We start from the raw sequence: 18739 nt of genomic DNA, 5'->3' as shown, positions 1-18739 counted from the left end.
TAGCTTTGGTCTGCATTTCTAGGCACAGGTGAAATCTTTCCAGGTCTGCTGCGTTCGAGCAAATTTTTGTCCCCACACCTTTCTCTGCAAAAAACCCCCTGCTCTTTACTCCTGAATCGGCAATCTGCGGGAAACCCAAATTGCCGTTAGTTCTGATTCGGGGTGAATATTGGGGTTTCCTGGGGAAAGCAGCAGAAAGGAAAAAAGCATTTGGATACAGACTGGGGAAATGCAGACCTGAAAAGGGTGGGATGAATGGTAAGTGTGAATGAACCCTCTGATATTTTGCTTCCTCTGATCTTGGATGAATTCTCCTCCATGAATTTGTCCAACTCTCTAGGGACGCGGGTGGCGCTGTGGGTTAAACCAAGGAGCCTAGGACTTGCTGATCGTAAGGTCGGCGTTTGAATCCCCACGGCGGGGTGAGCTCCCGTTGCTCGGTCCCTGCTCCTGCCAACCTAGCAGTTCAAAAGCACGTCAAAGTGCAAGTAGATAAATAGGTACTGCTTTATAGCGGGAAGGTAAACGGCGTTTCCGTGTGCGGCGCTGGTGCTGGCTCGCCAAATGCAGCTTCGTCACGTTGGCCACGTGTCCCAGAAGTGTCTTCGGACGGCGCCGGCTCCCGGCCTCTGGTGCAAGATGAGCACGCAACCCTAGAGTCGGTCACGACTGGCCCAGACAGGCAGGGGTACCTTTACATTTAAAGCCATCCACGTAAGTGACCATCAGTGCCTCCACAGTTTGACTATGCGCTGCGTGAAAAAGTCCTTTTTTAATTCTGTCCCGAATCTCCCATCAATGGATGCAATTGACAAAAAGCTCCAATTATGCATGAAATGTTGCATAATTTATGGTCAGGGTTTAGGGATGGTTGTTGCAGAATTATTCAGGCTATTTTTAGCAAAGCAGGGAGAGGAGGAAGGGGAGCCGGCAGAGCCTCGTTCTCTGCTGCCTCGGCCACCCATTAAATCCTCTCTTCTCCAGCTTTGCCCCTAATCAGCCGTGTCTGAGCCTGTAAAGGCCTTTCTCTAGTTCTGACCTTGGAGTCCGTCCAGGCTGCCAAGAGAACGGCGTCTCTGCAACGGAGCCCCTGTGCCGTTCGGCAGCGCGGAATTTGCTAAGCGCCGGCGATTGACGCGGGGAGTTTGCAGGCACTAAAGCTGGGCAGATTTGGGAGTTATCCTTTTTTTAGTCCTTTAAGCACAAACTCCAGCTGTGCAGAGGATTTCTGCCAGCTCTGGAGAAGATGAATCTTTGGGAAAGGTGAAGGACACTGAGGACCATAAGAACAGAAGCAGAGCCTGCCGCTGGATCAGGCCCTTCTCATCCAGCATCCTGTTCTCACAGTGGCCAATCAGATGCCCTAAAGGAAAACCGACAGGATTCGAACACAAGACCCCTCTTCCCTCCTGCAGTTTCCAGCAACTGGCATTCAGAAACATCGCTGCCTCTAACTGTGGAAGCAGATCACAGCCATTCTGGCTAGTAGCCTTCCATAGCCCTCTCCTCCTCCTCCTGAATTAGGCTAATCGCCTGGAGAAGAAGAGACATTTAAGAGGCGATATGAGAGCCACCTTCCAATACAGTGGACGCTCGGGTTGCGAACATGATCCGTGCGGGATGCACGTTCGCAACCCACAGCATTCACAACCCACGTCTGTGTAAGCATGGGTTGCAATTCGGCACTTCTGCGCATGTGCAAGGTGCAATTTAGTGCTTATGCGCATGCACAACCGCCGAAACCCAGAAGTAACCTGTTCCGGTACTTCCAGGTTTTGGCGGTCCGCAACCCGAAAAAACACAGCCTGAAGCGGCTGTAACCCGAGGTATGGAATGTACAGTGGTACCTCGGGTTACAGACGCTTCAGGTTACATACGCTTCAGGTTACAGACTCCCCTAACCCAGAAATAGTACCTCGGGATAAGAGCTTTGCTTCAGGATGAAAACAGAAATCGCACAGCGGCAGTCCCCATGAGCTAAAGTGGTGCTTCAGGTTAAGAACAGTTTCAAGTTAAGAACAGACCTCCAGAATGAATTAAGTTCTTAACCCGAGGTACCACTGTATCTGGAGGGCTGTCACATAGATGCTTTCCTTTGCTGCAGGCTTAGAATATAGGACCTACATGAGCAGGTTCCAATCACAATGAATGACTTAGGCAGAGGCGTACCTGGGGGTTGGCGAAACCAGCCTCTGCCAGGTGTGCATGCAAAAATCACCTATCATCAGGGCTTTTTTCCCAGCTGGAACTTGCCGGAACTCAGATCCGGCCCCTCTCGGGTGGGTGCCATTGTCATTCTAAGACAGGCAAACCCAAACTCGGCCCTCCAGAAGTTTTGGGAATACAACTCCCATCATCCCTAGCTAACAGGAGCAGTGATCAGGGATGATGGGAACTGTAGTCCCAAAACGTCTGGAAGGCCAAGTTTGGGGGTGCCTGTTCTAAGAGAGTTCTCTGGAAAAATAGCACTGCCTATCATAGTATGGAATGTATGGCATATCCTTGTGTGTGTGTGTGTGTGTGTGTGTGTGTGTGTGTGTGTGTGTCGATGCAATGAGGCAAGATCACACGAAGGAGAAGCTTCATAAACGGGTTATTTATTATTTTATGCATTTATAGCTTGCCTTCATGCACTGTGGCACAAAGGTGATTTGGGGTGGGTGGGTGTGCGCGCACCAATACCGCTCGTTTCCAGGGGCGCAAGGGACCCTCAATACGCCTCTTTATTTTAGGAAGACCCTCCTTGTCCATCAAGCAGCTTGGCTCGTCTTATGTTCTTTTGTTTCGGGGCTTCCCATCATGGTCATCTGTTAATTATTATTATTATTATTATTATTATTATTATTATTATTATTATTATTATTTATTTATACCCCACCCATCTGGCTGAGTTTCCCCAGCCACTCTGGGCAGCTCCCAATCGAGTGTTAAAAACAATACAGCATTAAATATTAAAAGCTTCCCTAAAGAGGGCTGCCTTCAGATGTCTTCTAAAAGCCTGGTAGTTGTTCTCTTTGACATCTGGTGGGAGGGCGTTCCACAGGGCAGGCGCCACCACCAAGAAGCTCCTCTGCCTGGTTCTCTGTAACTTGGCTTCTCTCAGTGAGGGAACCACCAGAAGGCCCTTGGAGCTGGACCTCCGTGTCCGGGCAGAACGATGGGGGTGGAGACGCTCCTTCAGGTATACCGGGCTGAGGCCGTTTAGGGCTTTCAAGGTCAGCACCAACACTTTGAATTGTGCTCGGAAACGTACTGGGAGCCAGTGTAGGTCTTTCAGGACCGGTGTTATATGGTCTCAGTGGCCGCTCCCAGTCCCCAGTCTAGCTGCTGCATTCTGGATTAATTGCAGTTTCCGGGTCACCTTCAAAGGTAGCCCCACGTAGAGTGCATTGCAGTAGTCCAAGCGGGAGCTAAGTGTTTGGTCACTGTGGGGCCAGGACTCTAGATTAGACGGGCCGCTAGCCAGATCCATCACCCAGCCTCTCCCGTCCCCTCCAACATTTCTCTGGTGAAAAGAGGGACGTCCTATTCCATCCCCTCCAACATTTCCCTGCTGAAGGGAAAGCGGGACATTCCAGGATCAGATCAGAAACCGGGACGGCTTCTGTAATCCTGGGACTTCCCTAGAAAATCGGGACACTTGGAGGGTCTGCTCTGCCATTCATAGAACCACAGAAGTGTAGAGTCAGAAGGGGCCCCATGTAGTCATCTAGTCCAGCCCCTGCCATGCAGGAATCCCGACTAAATAATCCTTGACAGATGCCCATCCATCTTCTGCTTAAAAACCTCCAAGGACAGAGAGTCATTGTTCCAGATATTTTGGAAGGGTGCAGAAAAACCATTTTAGGAGATTTGGGGGCCAAGGTGTCCATCGCTTTGGGATTTTGCTTTGCAAGCCTGGGGTTGAAAATCACATACCGTATTTCTCTGTGTATAACACCCCGGGTATAAGACACCCCCTCTTTTTGGGGACTCCAAATTGAGAAACATGGGGGGTGTTGTTGAGCTTTTTGGGGGGTGATTGCCGAAAATTGCTCACCCACAGGACCGCCATAGCCAATCGCATGCACATCAACAAAACAACCAATTCTTCAGGCTTTCCAAAAGCAAGCGCCAATCGCCTGCCCATTTGCCGCAGCAGAAAATCGCCAGCGGACCTTGCCGCACCTGCCAATCACAATAAAATGTGCCCATGACAATCTCCTGATCACAGCAGCCACCAATACCCTATCCCTGTATTAGGGAATACCCCAGCCCTGTTTAGGGAAGCTTTTAATGTTTGATGTATTAGAGTATTTTAATATTTTTTTTGGAAGCCGCCCAGAGTGGCTGGGGAAGCCCAGCCAGATGGGCAGGGTACAAATAAATTATTATTATTATTATTATTATTATTATTATTATTATTATTATTATTATCCCGCCTCTCCGCTGTCCGTGTTTAAGACGGCCCCCAAAATTTACCATACTTTTAAAGTAAAGTAGCCTCGTCTTATACACGGAAAAATACAGTATGTAGGGGCCAAGACGCCAGGGACTGTGTTTCCTTCCCGCCTGCCTTTTGTACACCTTTTTCGGGTGGGTGTTTTCTTCTCTTTGGGGTAGGGGGCTGTGTCGCACTCTAAAAACTCTTCTCCCCTCCTCAGGTTCTTTGCCAAAGTGGGTGGTGAACAAGTCCTCGCAGTTCCTCGCTCCAAAAGTAAGTCAAGAAAACCATCCCTCCTTCCTCTGCCTCTTTCGTCCGCCGGTTGTCCGTGTTTCCCTTTCCTTGCCAGCCTCATCCTTAGGCTCTCCACAAAAATAATAAGTGTGTGGACTGTTGCTGGTGACACAGAAGAAAAGCATGTTTCCTGGGGGAATCACAAATGGGGCTGCACAGGAACCCCAAAGGATATGGCAGAGCCTCCTGAGCCCCTTGGCTAAACTCATTTTCTGCACGTGAGACAAACGGGTTATTTATTATTTTATGCATTTATAGCTTGGCTTTTTCTCCATGGTTCTCCCCCTCCTTATTTTAGTTCCCACAACAACCCTGTGAGGGAGACAGGGACTGGCTCAGTGAGCTCCATGGCCAGTTGGGGATTCAAACCCTGGTCTCTCCTAGGCCAGAGGCCAATGCTCCAACCACTACACCCTACTGCCTCTCTCATATTATTCTTGAATAACTTTCGCAAAAGGTTCAATTACGTTTGGTCTTTATTGAGCCTCCTTTCTGATTTGCTTGTTGGCTGTTTACACTTGGTCACATTCCTAATTTTCTCAGTCACTTTCCTAACTGCAAAAATAAATAAATAATCCGTTTCTTTTTCGGTGCCAGGGAAACAAGATTCTTCCATGGTGCAAACCCACAGTTCCTGGGATGCGCTTGGGCTTCTCCCTCAAAACACTGGCATTCTCGAGGCGCCTCGAAACGAGCCAGTATGGTATAGTGGTTCGAGGACTTTGGAAAGACCACAGTTCGAATCCTTCCACTTGACTGTGGTTCTCATTGGCTGGACCTTGACTCAGTCTCTGCCTTCTCTCAGGGCTGCTTTGGGGATTAAATAAAGGGGAGAGCTATGTCTGATAGCTCCTCAGAGAGAAAAGGCAGTCTATAAACGCCATGCCATGCCATGCAGCAGGCAGCTTTCCACAGACGGCCATTTCTTCCAAGAGCGCCCCCCTGTGGTGCGATTGGAATTTTATCTCACGGAATCATTGAACGGGTGGGACCCCTCCTGGTCATCTAGTCCAGCCCCCTGCAATGCAACTAAACAATCCTTGTTTTGCTTAAAAACATCTGATGAAGGAGAGCCGTTGTTAGCAGCCGGGGGCCTCAGGAAAACACCCATAGTTTCTGTGCGTTTTGGCTGAAACCGCCAAGGGGGAAAAATGAGATTTTAAAGGCGCTTGCTGTTTCGTTCCTGCCCAAAGCACCTGCGATGAAGCCTGGGCTCGCATGGGCTGGCTCTCCAGGCCGCCGAACGTGAGGCCAGCATTGTGCTGGGCCTCCTTCGATGCTGACACCCACAGAGGGCACATGAGCGCGCTGCCGTCTCCCGTGACCCGGGCAGGTCACCCTCTTGCCGCGTCGCTCTCCTTTTCCATGAGCCCATCGCCGGATTAATTAGCCCTGTGGCTGAGATGTCACGTTAAACCCCTCCATGGCACCGGAGAACAGAGCAGATCAGCAAATGAGACGATGCCTCCATTTAATTAAAAAACCCAGAACTGCAAGAGAGAGAGAGAGCCCGCACACATTTGTTCGTCGTGAGCATATTAGCTTTCCAGAGGCGGAAGGCGTCTTGAGTTCTTCTGGGGTTCCTGCCCAGCAAAGGAGGCCTGTTTTTTGAATTTCATTTCGTTTCATCGTCTGGGGATTTTTTTCCTGCACCTGGGGGGGGGACAGATGACGACAACACTGTTCTTTTGCTTCAGAAATCGAGGTGGGTTATGAGATCCAGAAGGCTGTGTGGTGAAATTGAACGCATAAGCCCTGCACATGTCCGAAATGCAGGGCCAGACAGATGCAGCTTTGTGGTCAATAATAATAATAATAATAATAATAATAATTTATTTATACCCCACCCATCCTGCTGGGTCTCCCCAGCCATTCTGGGCAGCTTCCAACAGAAGGTTAGAAATACATTAAAACATCAGTTATTAAAAACTTCCCTAAACAGGGCTGCCTTCAGATGTCTTCTAAATGTCAGATAGTTGTTTATTTCATTGACGTCTGATGGGAGGGAGCCACCACCGAGAAGGCCCTCTGCCCGGTTTCCTGTAACCTCACTTCTCGCAGGGAGGGAACCGCCAGAAGACCCTCAGAGCTGGACCTCAGTGTCTGGGCTGAATGATGAGGAGATCGTATCTATATACTTTTCTAACTGTCTTTTTACCAGTGCAGCTTCCTCTGGCTGGTAGAGCACGAGACTCTTAATCTCAGGGCTGCGAGTTCGAGTCTCACGTTGGGCATTGCAGGGGGTTGAACTAGATGACACTCTAGGGTCCTACGGCCGAAGTGCCCCCTGCTTTGGCCTCGGCTGCTTCCTCTTTCCCTCTCTCTTCCCCTCCAGGCGATGAAGAAGATGCACAAGGCTTGCTTAAAGTACCCAGACTGGAAGCAGAAACACAACCCGCACTTCAAGCCCTGGCTGTACCCGGAGCAGAACACCCTGGCCAGCCTGGCGCTCTCAGATCTGGCCATCCAGCACGCCGACTCCCTCGAGAACATCGACGAGAGCAGCCTCTCTGAGACCAAAGATGACCGGGGCGAGGCCAGCGACGAGGACAGCGTCAACTGAGCGTCGCCCAGGGGCCTCTCCTCCTCCCCATTCGCGCACCCAGCCTTTGTTTTGTCTGTGTGACCCAGGCCTCGGCCAGCTGGGGGTCGCCGGCTCTTTTGGACTACAATTCCCACGGCGCCGGCTGGGCCTTCTGGGAGTTGTGGCTCAAAAGAGCGGCGGGGCCCCAGCTTGCCAAAGGCCGGGGTCACCAACACAGTTTGTGTTTTCCGAAAAGATACCTCCACGCCTGTCTGGCACACTCAGTGGTGCAGGGGGGAGGAAAGCGGGTTGGGATGGATGACCTTGGGGGATCCCTTTTTATACCCCCGCCCACAGTTTTATGATCTCCACTCACAGGTGTAGCAAAGCACTCACTTGTCCCCTCTCCGGGTGTTTTGGACTATAATTCCCACCAGCCCCAACCAGGACAGCCTTATGATGCCCGGGTGTATGACAGTGGCGGAGTTTGGGCTCTCAAATTTCAGCGGCGCATCGAACTGCGCCAAAATTCAGTCCCCCCCCCGCCTCTTGCCTCCCGTTGTTTGTCATTGTAGCAGTGCCCTCTCAGCTCAGCGCCCAGTGCAGGCGAACCGGCCGCGCTCCCCTAAATCCACATCTGGCTGGTGGGAGTTGTAGTTCGAAGCAGCTTGGAGGGCTCCAGGGCGCCGAAGGCTGGCGGAACCAATGCAGTTTGTGGCTTTTAAACCGGTCCCCTCTCCAGGCGCTTTGGGCCACAACTCCCACCAGCCCCACCTGAGACAGCCTTAAGACGCCGCGGCTGGTGGGAACTGTAGTTCGAAACATCTTGAGGGTGCCCAGCTGGGGAATTGGTGGCGAAAATAAGACTTTTCCTTGACGGCGAGCTGCAGACCAGATGTCCTTTCCCCTTTTGGGTTCCTTGTCCGTCCAAACAACTGCTTTGTCTCGGTTTTAAACACACAATTTAAACCGAGCCACAATTGTGTGGGTGCTTTGCAATGGTTTGCAAATGGGTGGAGAAGCAAATTTCAAATTTTCTGCTCCAGATTGCTGCCTCCCTCTCCCCCAACCACCCGGTCCTGGCCGTGGCTGGTGGGGCCCCTTTCCCTGCAAATCTTGCCCCCCCCCCCTGCGGAGGTAGCTGAAGAAAACACTCTGGACGCTCCCAGGAGCCTTGTACATCTATTTGTCTGGTTCAGTGGCTGCTATTTTTCACTCTTTTCTGTGTTTCTCCGTAATTGTTATTAGAGCTGCCTCTTAAGGGTTGGGGAAAAGTCTTTTCTTTCTGGTGTGCTTGTGATGGCCGTGGAGGGAGTTCTGTTTTTGCAGGCAGGGTGTGGGGGCCTTTTCGCAATAGGTTTGGGGGCTGAAGTCTCCCGCAGGCTTCCTCCTTCAAGCCTGTTGCCTTCTTTCTCTCCCTGCAAAATCTGGAGGCCTTGGGCAGCCTTTGGGGTGGAATTTAGCCACTCACAGATCTGGGGTTTGGTGACTGTTTTATTGGGGGGGCTGGCTCCTTGAAGCCTCTTTTGCATTTTGGGGGGTGGGGCGGGGGCAAAAGAAGAAGAAGCAGCGAGATTTCATACGTTGTTATCGGAGCCGTTTATTTCAAAATAAAAGAATTCAAGCAAGCCTGCGTGTCGTCTCTCATTGCATTGGAAGCGGCCGAGATTATTAATAATAATAATAATAATAATAATAATAATAATATATTTATTATTTATACCCTGCCCATCTGGCTGGGCTTCCCCAGCCACTCTGGGCGGCTTCCAACAAAATATTAAAATACTGTAATACATTAAAATCTTCCCTAAACAGGGCTGACAAAAGATCCAGAAACCGACCCTTGTAAGGAATGGTTGAGAGACTTGGGTATCTTTGGCCTGCAGAAGAGGAGACTGAGAGGCGATATGAACCACCCTGTGACCTTTGGATCATAGAATCATAGAGTTGGAAGAGACCACAAGGGCCATCGAGTCCAACCCCCTGCCAAGCAGGAAACACCATCAGAGCACTCCTGACATATGGGTGTCAAGCCTCTGCTTAAAGACCTCCAAAGAAGGAGACTCCACCACACTCCTTGGCAGCAAATTCCACTGTCGAACAGCTCTTACTGTCAGGAAGTTCTTCCTCATGTTTAGGTGGAATCTTCTTTCTTGTAGTTTGGATCCATTGCTCCGTGTCCGCTTCTCTGGAGCAGCAGAAAACAACCTTTCCCCCTCCTCTATGTGACATCCTTTTATATATTTGAACATGGCTATCATATCACCCCTTAACCTCCTCTTCTCTAGGCTAAACATGCCCAGCTCCCTTAGCCGTTCCTCATAAGGCATCGTTTCCAGGCCTTTGACCATTTTGGTTGCCCTCCTCTGGACACGTTCCAGTTTGTCAGTCTCCTTCTTGAACTGTGGTGCCCAGAACTGGACACAGTACTCCAGGTGAGGTCTGACCAGAGCAGAATACAGTGGCACTATTACTTCCCTTGATCTAGATGCTATACTCCTATTGATGCAGCCCAGAATTGCATTGGCTTTTTTAGCTGCCGTGTCACACTGTTGGCTCATGTCAAGTTTGTGGTCAACCAAGACTCCTAGATCCTTTTCACATGTACTGCTCTCAAGCCAGGTGTCACCCATCTTGTATTTGTGGCTCTCATTTTTTTTGCCCAAGTGCAATACTTTACATTTCTCCCTGTTAAAATTCATCTTGTTTGTTTTGGCCCAGTTCTCTAATCTGTCAAGGTCGTTTTGAAGTGTGATCCTGTCCTCTGGGGTGTTAGCCACCCCTCCCAGTTTGGTGTCATCTGCAAATTTGATCAGGATGCCCTTGAGTCCATCATCCAAGTCGTTGATAAAGATGTTGAATAAGACCGGGCCCAAGACAGAACCCTGTGGCGCCCTGTGGATGAAAGGAGGTATATAAATTTAATAACTATATGAGAGCCACCTTCAAATATCTCAAAGAGCTGTCACCCAGAAGACGGGGCGAGCGATGGTGATGGCAGAAACGAATGCATTTTCTGCAACCAGAGTGAAAGCGTTGTTGGGACATGGTTGCCAGGACCCAACATCCTTGCCAAAACATTTTTAAAAATGTTATTATTTTATTAAATTGATAATACACAAGGATAACAGAGTATTCAAACAATTCAATAAAATGGACAAATGGTCAGGAGATGAAAGGAAAATATTTAAAGAAACGTGTGCAAAAGAGGCAATATGGCAGTATGCCAAGATATGGCATAAACATTGGATCACAAACTCTCATAATCAAAAATAGCACCAGATTATATCATTTTTGGACGGCATTTGCCATACATGCAACTTTTATGATTTTTTTCATTTCTTTTGTTAAAGGTATAATACTTGGACAACATTAAGAAATATTCACCATCCCTCAAAGAAGTAGTAGTAGTAGTAGTAGTAATAATAATATAACAATAATAACAACAACAAACAACAACAACAACAACAACAATAATAATAATAGGCTTGCTTTCCAGAATGTGAATGCCTTTACTAAAGACTGAACATCTGGCGCCCTCGTGTGGCGGCACGTGGAAATACTGGTGTGTGTGAAACAGCGCCACCTGCTGCCTCCTTTCATGATCATATCATAAGAAAAATGCCCAAATCCACATTAAAGGTAAAGGTAAAGGTACCCCTGCCCGTACGGGCCAGTCTTGCCAGACTCTGGGGTTGTGCGCCCATCTCACTCAAGAGGCCAGGGGCCAGCGCTGTCTGAAGACACTTCCGGGTCACGTGGCCAGTGTGACATCGCTGCTCTGGCGAGCCAGAGCTGCACACGGAAACGCCGTTTACCTTCCCGCTAGAAAGCGGTCCCTATTTATCTACTTGCACCCGAGGGTGCTTTCGAACTGCTAGGTTGGCAGGTGCTGGGACCGAGCAACGGGAGCGCACCCCGCCGCGGGGATTCGAACCAGCGACCTTTCGTTCGGCAAGCCCTAGGCGCTGAGGCTTTTACCCACAGCGCCACCCGCGTCCCAAATCCACATTAGGGCAATATAATTATTGCAGCAGTGGGGGCCCTTTTTTGGCCCCGCCCCCACGGGACAACTTTTGACAAGGCAGCCCACCTGCCAGTCCATCTATTCTGATTTGCCTGCCCCGGCAGCCGAACTCTTCTGAAGTTTAAGCCAAATAAAATATCATAAAGTAGCCTGTGAGCTTTTGATTCCTCCCCAATAGTTGATCTTGCTGGGGGCAAAAACCATGAGGTGGGGAAGGAGAGAAAGAACAATCTGTGTCCTTTGTTTTGTGGTTGTCGTCGTTTAGTCATGTCTGCCTCTTTGTGACCCCTGGACCAGAGCACGCCAGGCACTCCTGTCTTCCACTGCCTCCCGCAGTTTGGTCAAACTCATGCTGGTAGCTTCAAGAACACTGTCCCACCATCTCGTCCTCTGTCGTCCCCTTCTCCTTGTGTCCTCCATCTTTCCCAACATCAGGGTCTTTTCCAGGGAGTCTTCTCTTCTCATGACGTGGCCAAAGTCTTGGAGCCTCAGCTTCAGGATCTGTCCTTCCAGTGAGCACTCAGGGCTGATTTCCTTAAGAATGGAGAGGTTTGATCTTCTTGCAGTCCATGGGACTCTCCAGAGTCTCCTCCAGCACCATAATTCAAAAGCATCAATTCTTCGACGATCAACCTTCTTTATGGTCCAGCTTTCACTTCCATACATCACTACTGGGAAAACCATGGCTTTAACTATACGGACCTTTGCTGGCAAAGTGATGCCTCTGCTTTTAAAGATGCTGTCTAGATTTGTTATTGCTCTGTGTCCTTAGTACATCCCTTTTTCCATCGGAGGGTATTGAGTTATGTGCCCCCCAAGCCAAGGAGATAAGTAACTGTACAATCTTTAGAAAACAGCTGAAGGCAGCCCTGCATAGGGAAGTCTTTTTTAATGTTTAATTTTCTATTATGTTTTTATATACAGTGGTTCCTTGGTTCTCAAACTTAAGCTGTTCTGGAAGTACATTCCAAAACCCAACCCGTTCCAAAACCAAGGCAGCTTTCGCATAGAAAGTAATGCAAAATGGTTTAATCCGTTCCAGACATTTAAAACCCCCTAAAACAGCAATTTAACATGAATTTTTACTATCTGATGAGACCATTGATCCATAAAATGAAAGTAATAAACAATGCACTGCAGTCACACACACAATCAATCAATCAATCTGTCAGTCAGTAGCTGAACTGGGTTCCACGTAGTCATAAAAACAAAACGAAAAAGAGCTGCAAAAACAATACCACAAAATAAATAGCAAAAACAGACAGACCTCAGTGTAATGCTCAAAACGGAAGTGTGGCACTCAAATTGGAAGCGTAAGACTCAAAGCGGAGCACATTCGGCTTCCAAAAAAAGGTCACACTGGGTTTGCAGTGTTTGGGTTCCAAGTTGTTTGAGTACCAAGGTGTTTGAGAACCAAAGTACCACTGTATGTTGGAAGCCGCCCAGAGAGGCTGGGGAAACCAAGTCAAATGGGTGGGATATAAATAAAAAAAATAGTAGTAGCTCCCCTCCCCCCATAAATAAGCCAAAACATAATGCCAGTAACCTGAATATTCAAAGTGCTTTCAATTATTATGTGCTGTACTTTGGGGACAGAATTTTAGCATTCTAGGCTTTGGGTCTACTAGACAGCATGTCTCAGCTCTGCTTCCAGAGTTGGAGGCAGCAACACTTCTGAATCCCAGTTGCTGGAAACCCCAGGAGAGGGCAGGGGTCTTGTGTTCGAATCCTGCTTATGGGTTTCCCATAAAGGGCATCCGGTTGGCCCGTGTGAGAAGAGGATCCTGGACTGGAGGGGGATCTGGCTGCAGCCACTTCTGATGTTCTCATCGCTAGGCAGTCTTGGCTGCCCTCCAGATGTTTTCGACCGCAGCTGTCCTGGCTGAGGCCAATGGGGATTGTCGTCCAAAACATCTGGAGCATCCCAGGTGGGCTGTAGGGTGTTGCGATGTTGGGGATTTGTTTGGCGCCTGGCAATATTGCAAAGCATGGCAGCTGGTGGAGACTGCCTCTGCTGCTCCTTTGCCCCAGGTCAACTGAAGAGCAGAAGAACGTAAAATAAAAAAGCCCTGCCGGGTCAGGCCAGTGGCCCATATAGAGTCCACGCTCCTGTTCTCACAGCAGCCAATCAGTTGCAAGTGGGAAATCTGCAAGCAGGATTCGAACACAGGAGCGCCTCTCTGCTCTCGAGGTTTCCAGCAACTGAGATTCAGAAGTGTTGCTGTCTTCAACTGGGGAGGGCAGAGCAGAGCCATTAGCAGTTCTCTCCATTCATTTGTCTCATCCCCTTTTAAAGCCTCTGTGATGGCCTGGGATTCGGACTCAGATGCTGAACCTGAGGGATCCCAGCCTGCACAGGATTCCCCGCCTCCAGAACTAGCTGAGCCAGGGCTGGGGCTTGAGCCTGAAGGGTCCTCACCTGGGCTGGATCCTCAGGTGCAGGCACCAGCTGAGTCTGCTCTGGCTCCTGAGGTGATGGAGGACCCATTGCCTGCAGGTGCTCCACTCTCAGCCCCATCAGGGGAAGAGGAGGTTGCCTCTGGGTCCAGTAACCCTCCAGCCTCTCCTGAGCTGCAGAGGCTCAGGGCAGAGAGGCGGAGGGAACTAAGTTCCCGCAGGAGGAGTGCTCACCTCCAGGCCAGGAAGGTGAGTCACCAGAGGATTGGGGCCGCCCTATGCCTCGGGGCAGATAAAAGTCAGCCAGCCCCAGTCCCAAGTTTCGGGAGCAACATTGTTGGTTGCTAGTTCCTGCCTGAGCTCCTGACCCATCCTGGCTCCCTGCGTGCAAGCCTGTTCCTAACTTCACCCGACTCCCTGCCCTGCACCCAGCTTCAGCTACTACAGGCTGCCTCCTTGTTGCACCTTTGACCACGGACTGGACTTGGACCTCGTCTCTCGGGTAACCCAAGTTCCTGTGGCAGTGAGTTCCATAGTTCACCTCTGTGCTGCATGAAGAAGTCCCTTCTTTTTGTCTTCCTAGGAGGCCCCTGAGTTCTACTGCTCTGAGAGAGGGAGAAACCCTTTTCTCTAACCACTTTCTCCAGGCAATGCATCCATTTATGCAATTCTATCAGGTCACCTTTTCCCTAACCCTAAAAAGTCCCCAACTCTGCAACCTTTCTCTCTTGTGGGTTTGCTCAATCAGCTCAATCATTTCGGCTGCCCTTTCCTGCACCTTTCCCAATGCTGCAATATCCCCCTAGAGGCAAGGCAACCGAAATTGCTTCTCTCCCTCTCCCTTTCCTTTTTATTCCAAGTAAATATTCCCCGTTTTTTATTCCTCCCACGGCACACGGATCTCGTTTAACGGAAAGGAAAGTCCTGATCCCTGTGAGATTCTGCTCTCCTCCTCCCACCTCCGGGATGATGCACAACTCCAGGTGAGTCTCTTGTGGGCACCTTTTGGGGAGTTAGGAGGGTGCCTTGGATGCCAGGGGGCACAGGGGTGAAGGGAGGGAGAGGCAGAGAGGCAGAGGAGGAGGAGGCCTGGGCGTTGTGCTGAGTCATTGCAGCGGTGGCATCGCCAGCTGCTCCCGCTGAGTCATGCTTTTGTTGCATGCGGACCATCACCATGGCACTGGGGTGCCAGTCTTATTTATTTATTCCTTTGATTGTTCATGCAATTCATAGGGCTTCCTGGAAGCCGAATGCTTGGAGTGGCAAACAGGAGTTTAATGCCAGAGGGTGCGTTTGGGGCACTGCCTTCTGGCTGACCCTCCTCCAGGGCCCACAGCAGAAGGTGCCGACCTATACTGAATCCATCTAGTTCAGTAGTGTCTACACTGGCAGGCAGCAGCTCTTTAGGATTTCGGACAGAATCTCTCCCCTGCCGCTGAGCCATGGCCTCATCCTGTATGTCCGTGGTGGCCTCTTGCCAAATGCAAGGCGGTTCTTTTAAAATGAGGTTTCAGAAGCAATACAAAACACAAGCGAGTGAGAAGTTTAAAGGTTTTATTCTCAACAGCAAGCAATTTCTCAAAACAATGTCCAACATCAAAGAAGGTACCCAGCACTATCACTTCTTCCCAACTAACTGATTAGGACATTAAAGGCTGTTCTTCATCCCATCAGAGAACTTAAGAAGAGACAAGGGGAGGGGAAAGGAACGGAGGCAGGAAGAGTAAGCATGTCGGATCGCTAACTCCTTGAAATACCATTTATTTTCCGGATGCAGGGCCCATACAGGTGGGCACAGCTGAGGCGAGAAAGGGGAATGTCACCTGAGCGGCCCTCCTCTCTCACAGTCAGGGCTTCAAAGAGGCATTTTATCCAGGGCTTTGAGAGACCATCCGGGGCTGCTGTGGGACGAAGGGAGGAAGAAATCCCTGCATTGCAGGGGGTTGGACTAGATGACCGCTGGGGATCCTGGCACAAGTCTCCAGTTCTCCGACGGGAAAGCTCAAAATAATAATAAAAAAAATCGTGAAGATTGCAACCGCAGGAATGAGGATTAGCCCTCGCCTCTCAAGGAAGATTGTATCCTCTGGGGATGGAAGGATCTGCCAAACTCAGTTCTATCAGTTTCTGCTTCTTCTATCCTAAAATTTGGGGTTTTTTTTTACATTTCTACAGCAAGTAGCAAATATTCCTTTTAAAAATTCCAGTGTGAATTTCTCCCAGTAAACACATTTTTGATTGCGGTTTTGTTGCACACATTTCCTCCACTATTTTTGTAAACACGGGTTGGTAGGGAAACTGCCAAGAAGATTTTGAACAAGCGCAAATTTCAAAGGACTTTTCGGATCTTGCAATGTTTGAGAAAGCGCAAAGTTAAGAAATCCAGCTTTAACTGTGAAGTGCATCAAATATCTTCCCCCACAGCAATTCAGTTTGAAAATGCCTTCTGTGGGAGCCCATTCAAGGCTTTCCCCATTAAATCTCATCCTGCCCCCCCCCCACCTTGCACATTCACCCAACTTAATTTTCTGCCCATTTCAGGTGGAGTGTTTGCTAACATTCTACCACATGCATTCCCCCCGAGCAACTTCAGGAGATTAATAATACTAATACTATGTGGCTTTATCCAATGGATTTCAAAAGAAGGTGCTTATTCCAGACAATGATTTGTAGGCAGTCAGGGTAGAGAACCCACATTTGAGGCGAATCTCAAAATCTGTGGCCATGTTGCACCAAGAGCTGGGTCTTGATGCAAGTCCAGGAGTCGGACTCCAGAGGGGGCCAGTGGTCCAGTTCATCACTAAAGTATTTCATTTGGCTCTGAAGCAGCTGAGAGGCAGCGCTGAACCCATGGCAGGGAGAGGAAGGCAAAAGCAGCCCCTCTGGACACATTTTTAATAATAATAATAATAATTTATAATAATTTATAACCTGCCCATCTGGCTGGGTTTTACCCAGCCACTCTGGGCGGCTTCCAGCATACTATTAAAATACAATAGTCCTTCCGATATTAAAAACTTCCCTAAAGAGGGCTGCCTTCAGATGTCTTCTAAAAGTCAGGTAGTTGTTTATTTCCTTGACATCTGATGGGAGGGCGTTCCACAGGGAGGGAGCCACCACCGAGAAGGCCCTCTGCCTGGTTCCCTGTAACTTGGCTTCTCGCAGGAAGGGAACCGCCAGAAGGCCCTCGGAGCTGGACCTCAGTCTCCGGGCAGAACTACGGAGGTGGAGACACTCCTTCAGTTATACTGGGCTGAGGCCATTTAGGGTTTTTAAGGTCAGCACCAACACTCTGAATTGTGCTCAGTAACATACTGGGCGCCAGTGTAGGTCTTTCAGGACCGGTGTTATGTGGTCTTGGCAGCCGCTCCCAGTCACCAGTCTAGCTGCCGCATTCTGTGTGAGTTGTGCATTCATTGGTGCCCATGATGCAATGGGCGTGTCTTTCTGTTACGGTGCAATCGTCCTCTGCACAGCTGGGCTAGATTGGCCTGATGACCCTTGGGCTCTTATTTCAGTACCCCCCCTCATTTTTTACATGATTGCACCTTTGATGGTGTATTTGCCTGGGATTTGGTCTATATCCATCATGCATGCTTTAGCAGCAATGTCTGCATTGCGCCAGGGTGGGGGTGGGCTAGATGACATTTGGGGTTCCCTCCCAACTCTACGGGGACGCAGGTGGCGCTGTGGGTTAAAGCCTCAGCGCCTAGGACTTGCCGTTCGAAAGGTCGGCGGTTCGAATCCCTGCGGCGGGGTGCGCTCCTGCTGCTTGGTCCCAGCGCCTGCCAACCTAGCAGTTCGAAAGCACCTCCGGGGGCAAGTAGATAAATAGGGACCGCTTTCTAGCGGGAAGGTAAACGGCGTTTCCGTGTGCGGCTCTGGCTCGCCAGAGCAGCGATGTCACGCTGGCCACGTGACCCGGAAGTGTCTTCGGACAGCGCTGGCCCCTGGCCTCTTAAGTGAGATGGGCGCACAACCCCAGAGTCTGTCAAGACTGGCCCGTATGGGCAGGGGTACCTTTACCTTTACCCAACTCTACACACCTATGATTTAGACTGCCTGCAACCCTGTCCCTGGGTAATAAGCCCCATCGAACTGGGACTTACTTTTGAGTAGTAATGGACAGGTGGTGGTGCTCTGCTGTTAAAGGATGCCAGTTTTCCTTAAGCCAATAATAATAATAATAATAATAATAAAATGGTGCACCATCAAGACCTTTTTCCCAAACGGATATGGAGACAGCCCCCTAAAATAGCTGGCCCTAAAATAGGAGGAGGTTTGTGATATACAGAGTCACAGAACCATGGAGTTGGAAAACCCCAAGGATCATCTAGTCCAACCCCCACCCAGGCAGGAATACGCAGCTGTCGCGCCACAACTGCAGATAGAATTTTCTTAGCCAAGAATTGTAAAACACAAGAAGTCCCAACAGTGGAGGAATGGCAGATGAAGATGATGGACTTTTTGGAGTTAGCCGACCTGACTGAAGAGTCTGCGACCAGAAGGAGGAGTACCAGGAGGAATGGAAGAAATTTAAAGACTATTTAGTTAAATATGTTAAGATAATTTAAATAGAAAAACTTGCAAACACCAGATGGGCTTAGGATTTAAATATGTGATGCTATAGAATAACATGTTTAAATTCTATATGAAAAGAAAGAAAGACGTTAATGGATTAAGTAAATTTTATGAGAAATTTTCGGAAAACTGTTACAATGATATATATTGGAACTCAGCCAGGGGGATAAGAGGAAGTCGCGTAACAATGTTATTAAGACTGGAATGTTTACAGTTAGGATTTATGTTTGTTTGTAAATTTTGGAAAATCAATAAATTTTTTTGGGAAAAAAAGAAAAAAGGAATACGCAGCTGTCCCTTAGGGGGCTCAAACCTGCGACCTTGGTGTTATCAGCACTGGCGCGCTCTAACCATCGGAGTGCAGTGCAAGAGGGGGAAAAAAACCCCCCAGTTCCAAGGAGCCTTGCTGCCCTGGGTGCAAAAGGCGCTCTCCTTCGCGGCCCGCCGCGCCTTTCCTCCGCCCCTCCCGCGGGGAAGTTCCCTCCCAGTTTTC

The 18739-nt window shown here is 49.4% G+C and overlaps 1 protein-coding gene across 2 annotated transcripts in view; it reads left to right on the top strand.

The window, feature by feature from the left end:
- STARD10 (StAR related lipid transfer domain containing 10) overlaps positions 1-8869 on the top strand; it is a 55091-nt gene extending 46222 nt beyond the window's left edge. For both annotated transcript variants that reach the window (XM_083737275.1, XM_083737274.1), the window contains exons 5-6: positions 4644-4696; positions 7053-8869. In XM_083737275.1, coding sequence (XP_083593401.1) covers positions 4644-4696; positions 7053-7280 — 281 coding nt within the window. In that variant the 3' untranslated portion in view covers positions 7281-8869. The remainder of the gene's footprint in view (positions 1-4643; positions 4697-7052) is intronic.
- The last annotated feature ends 9870 nt before the right edge of the window (positions 8870-18739 follow it).

Source organism: Podarcis gaigeae, assembly GCF_964106915.1.
Source record: "Podarcis gaigeae genome assembly, chromosome: 4".
NCBI classification, from domain to species: Eukaryota; Metazoa; Chordata; class Lepidosauria; order Squamata; family Lacertidae; genus Podarcis; species Podarcis gaigeae.
This window is presented reverse-complemented; position numbering and strand designations above follow the sequence as displayed.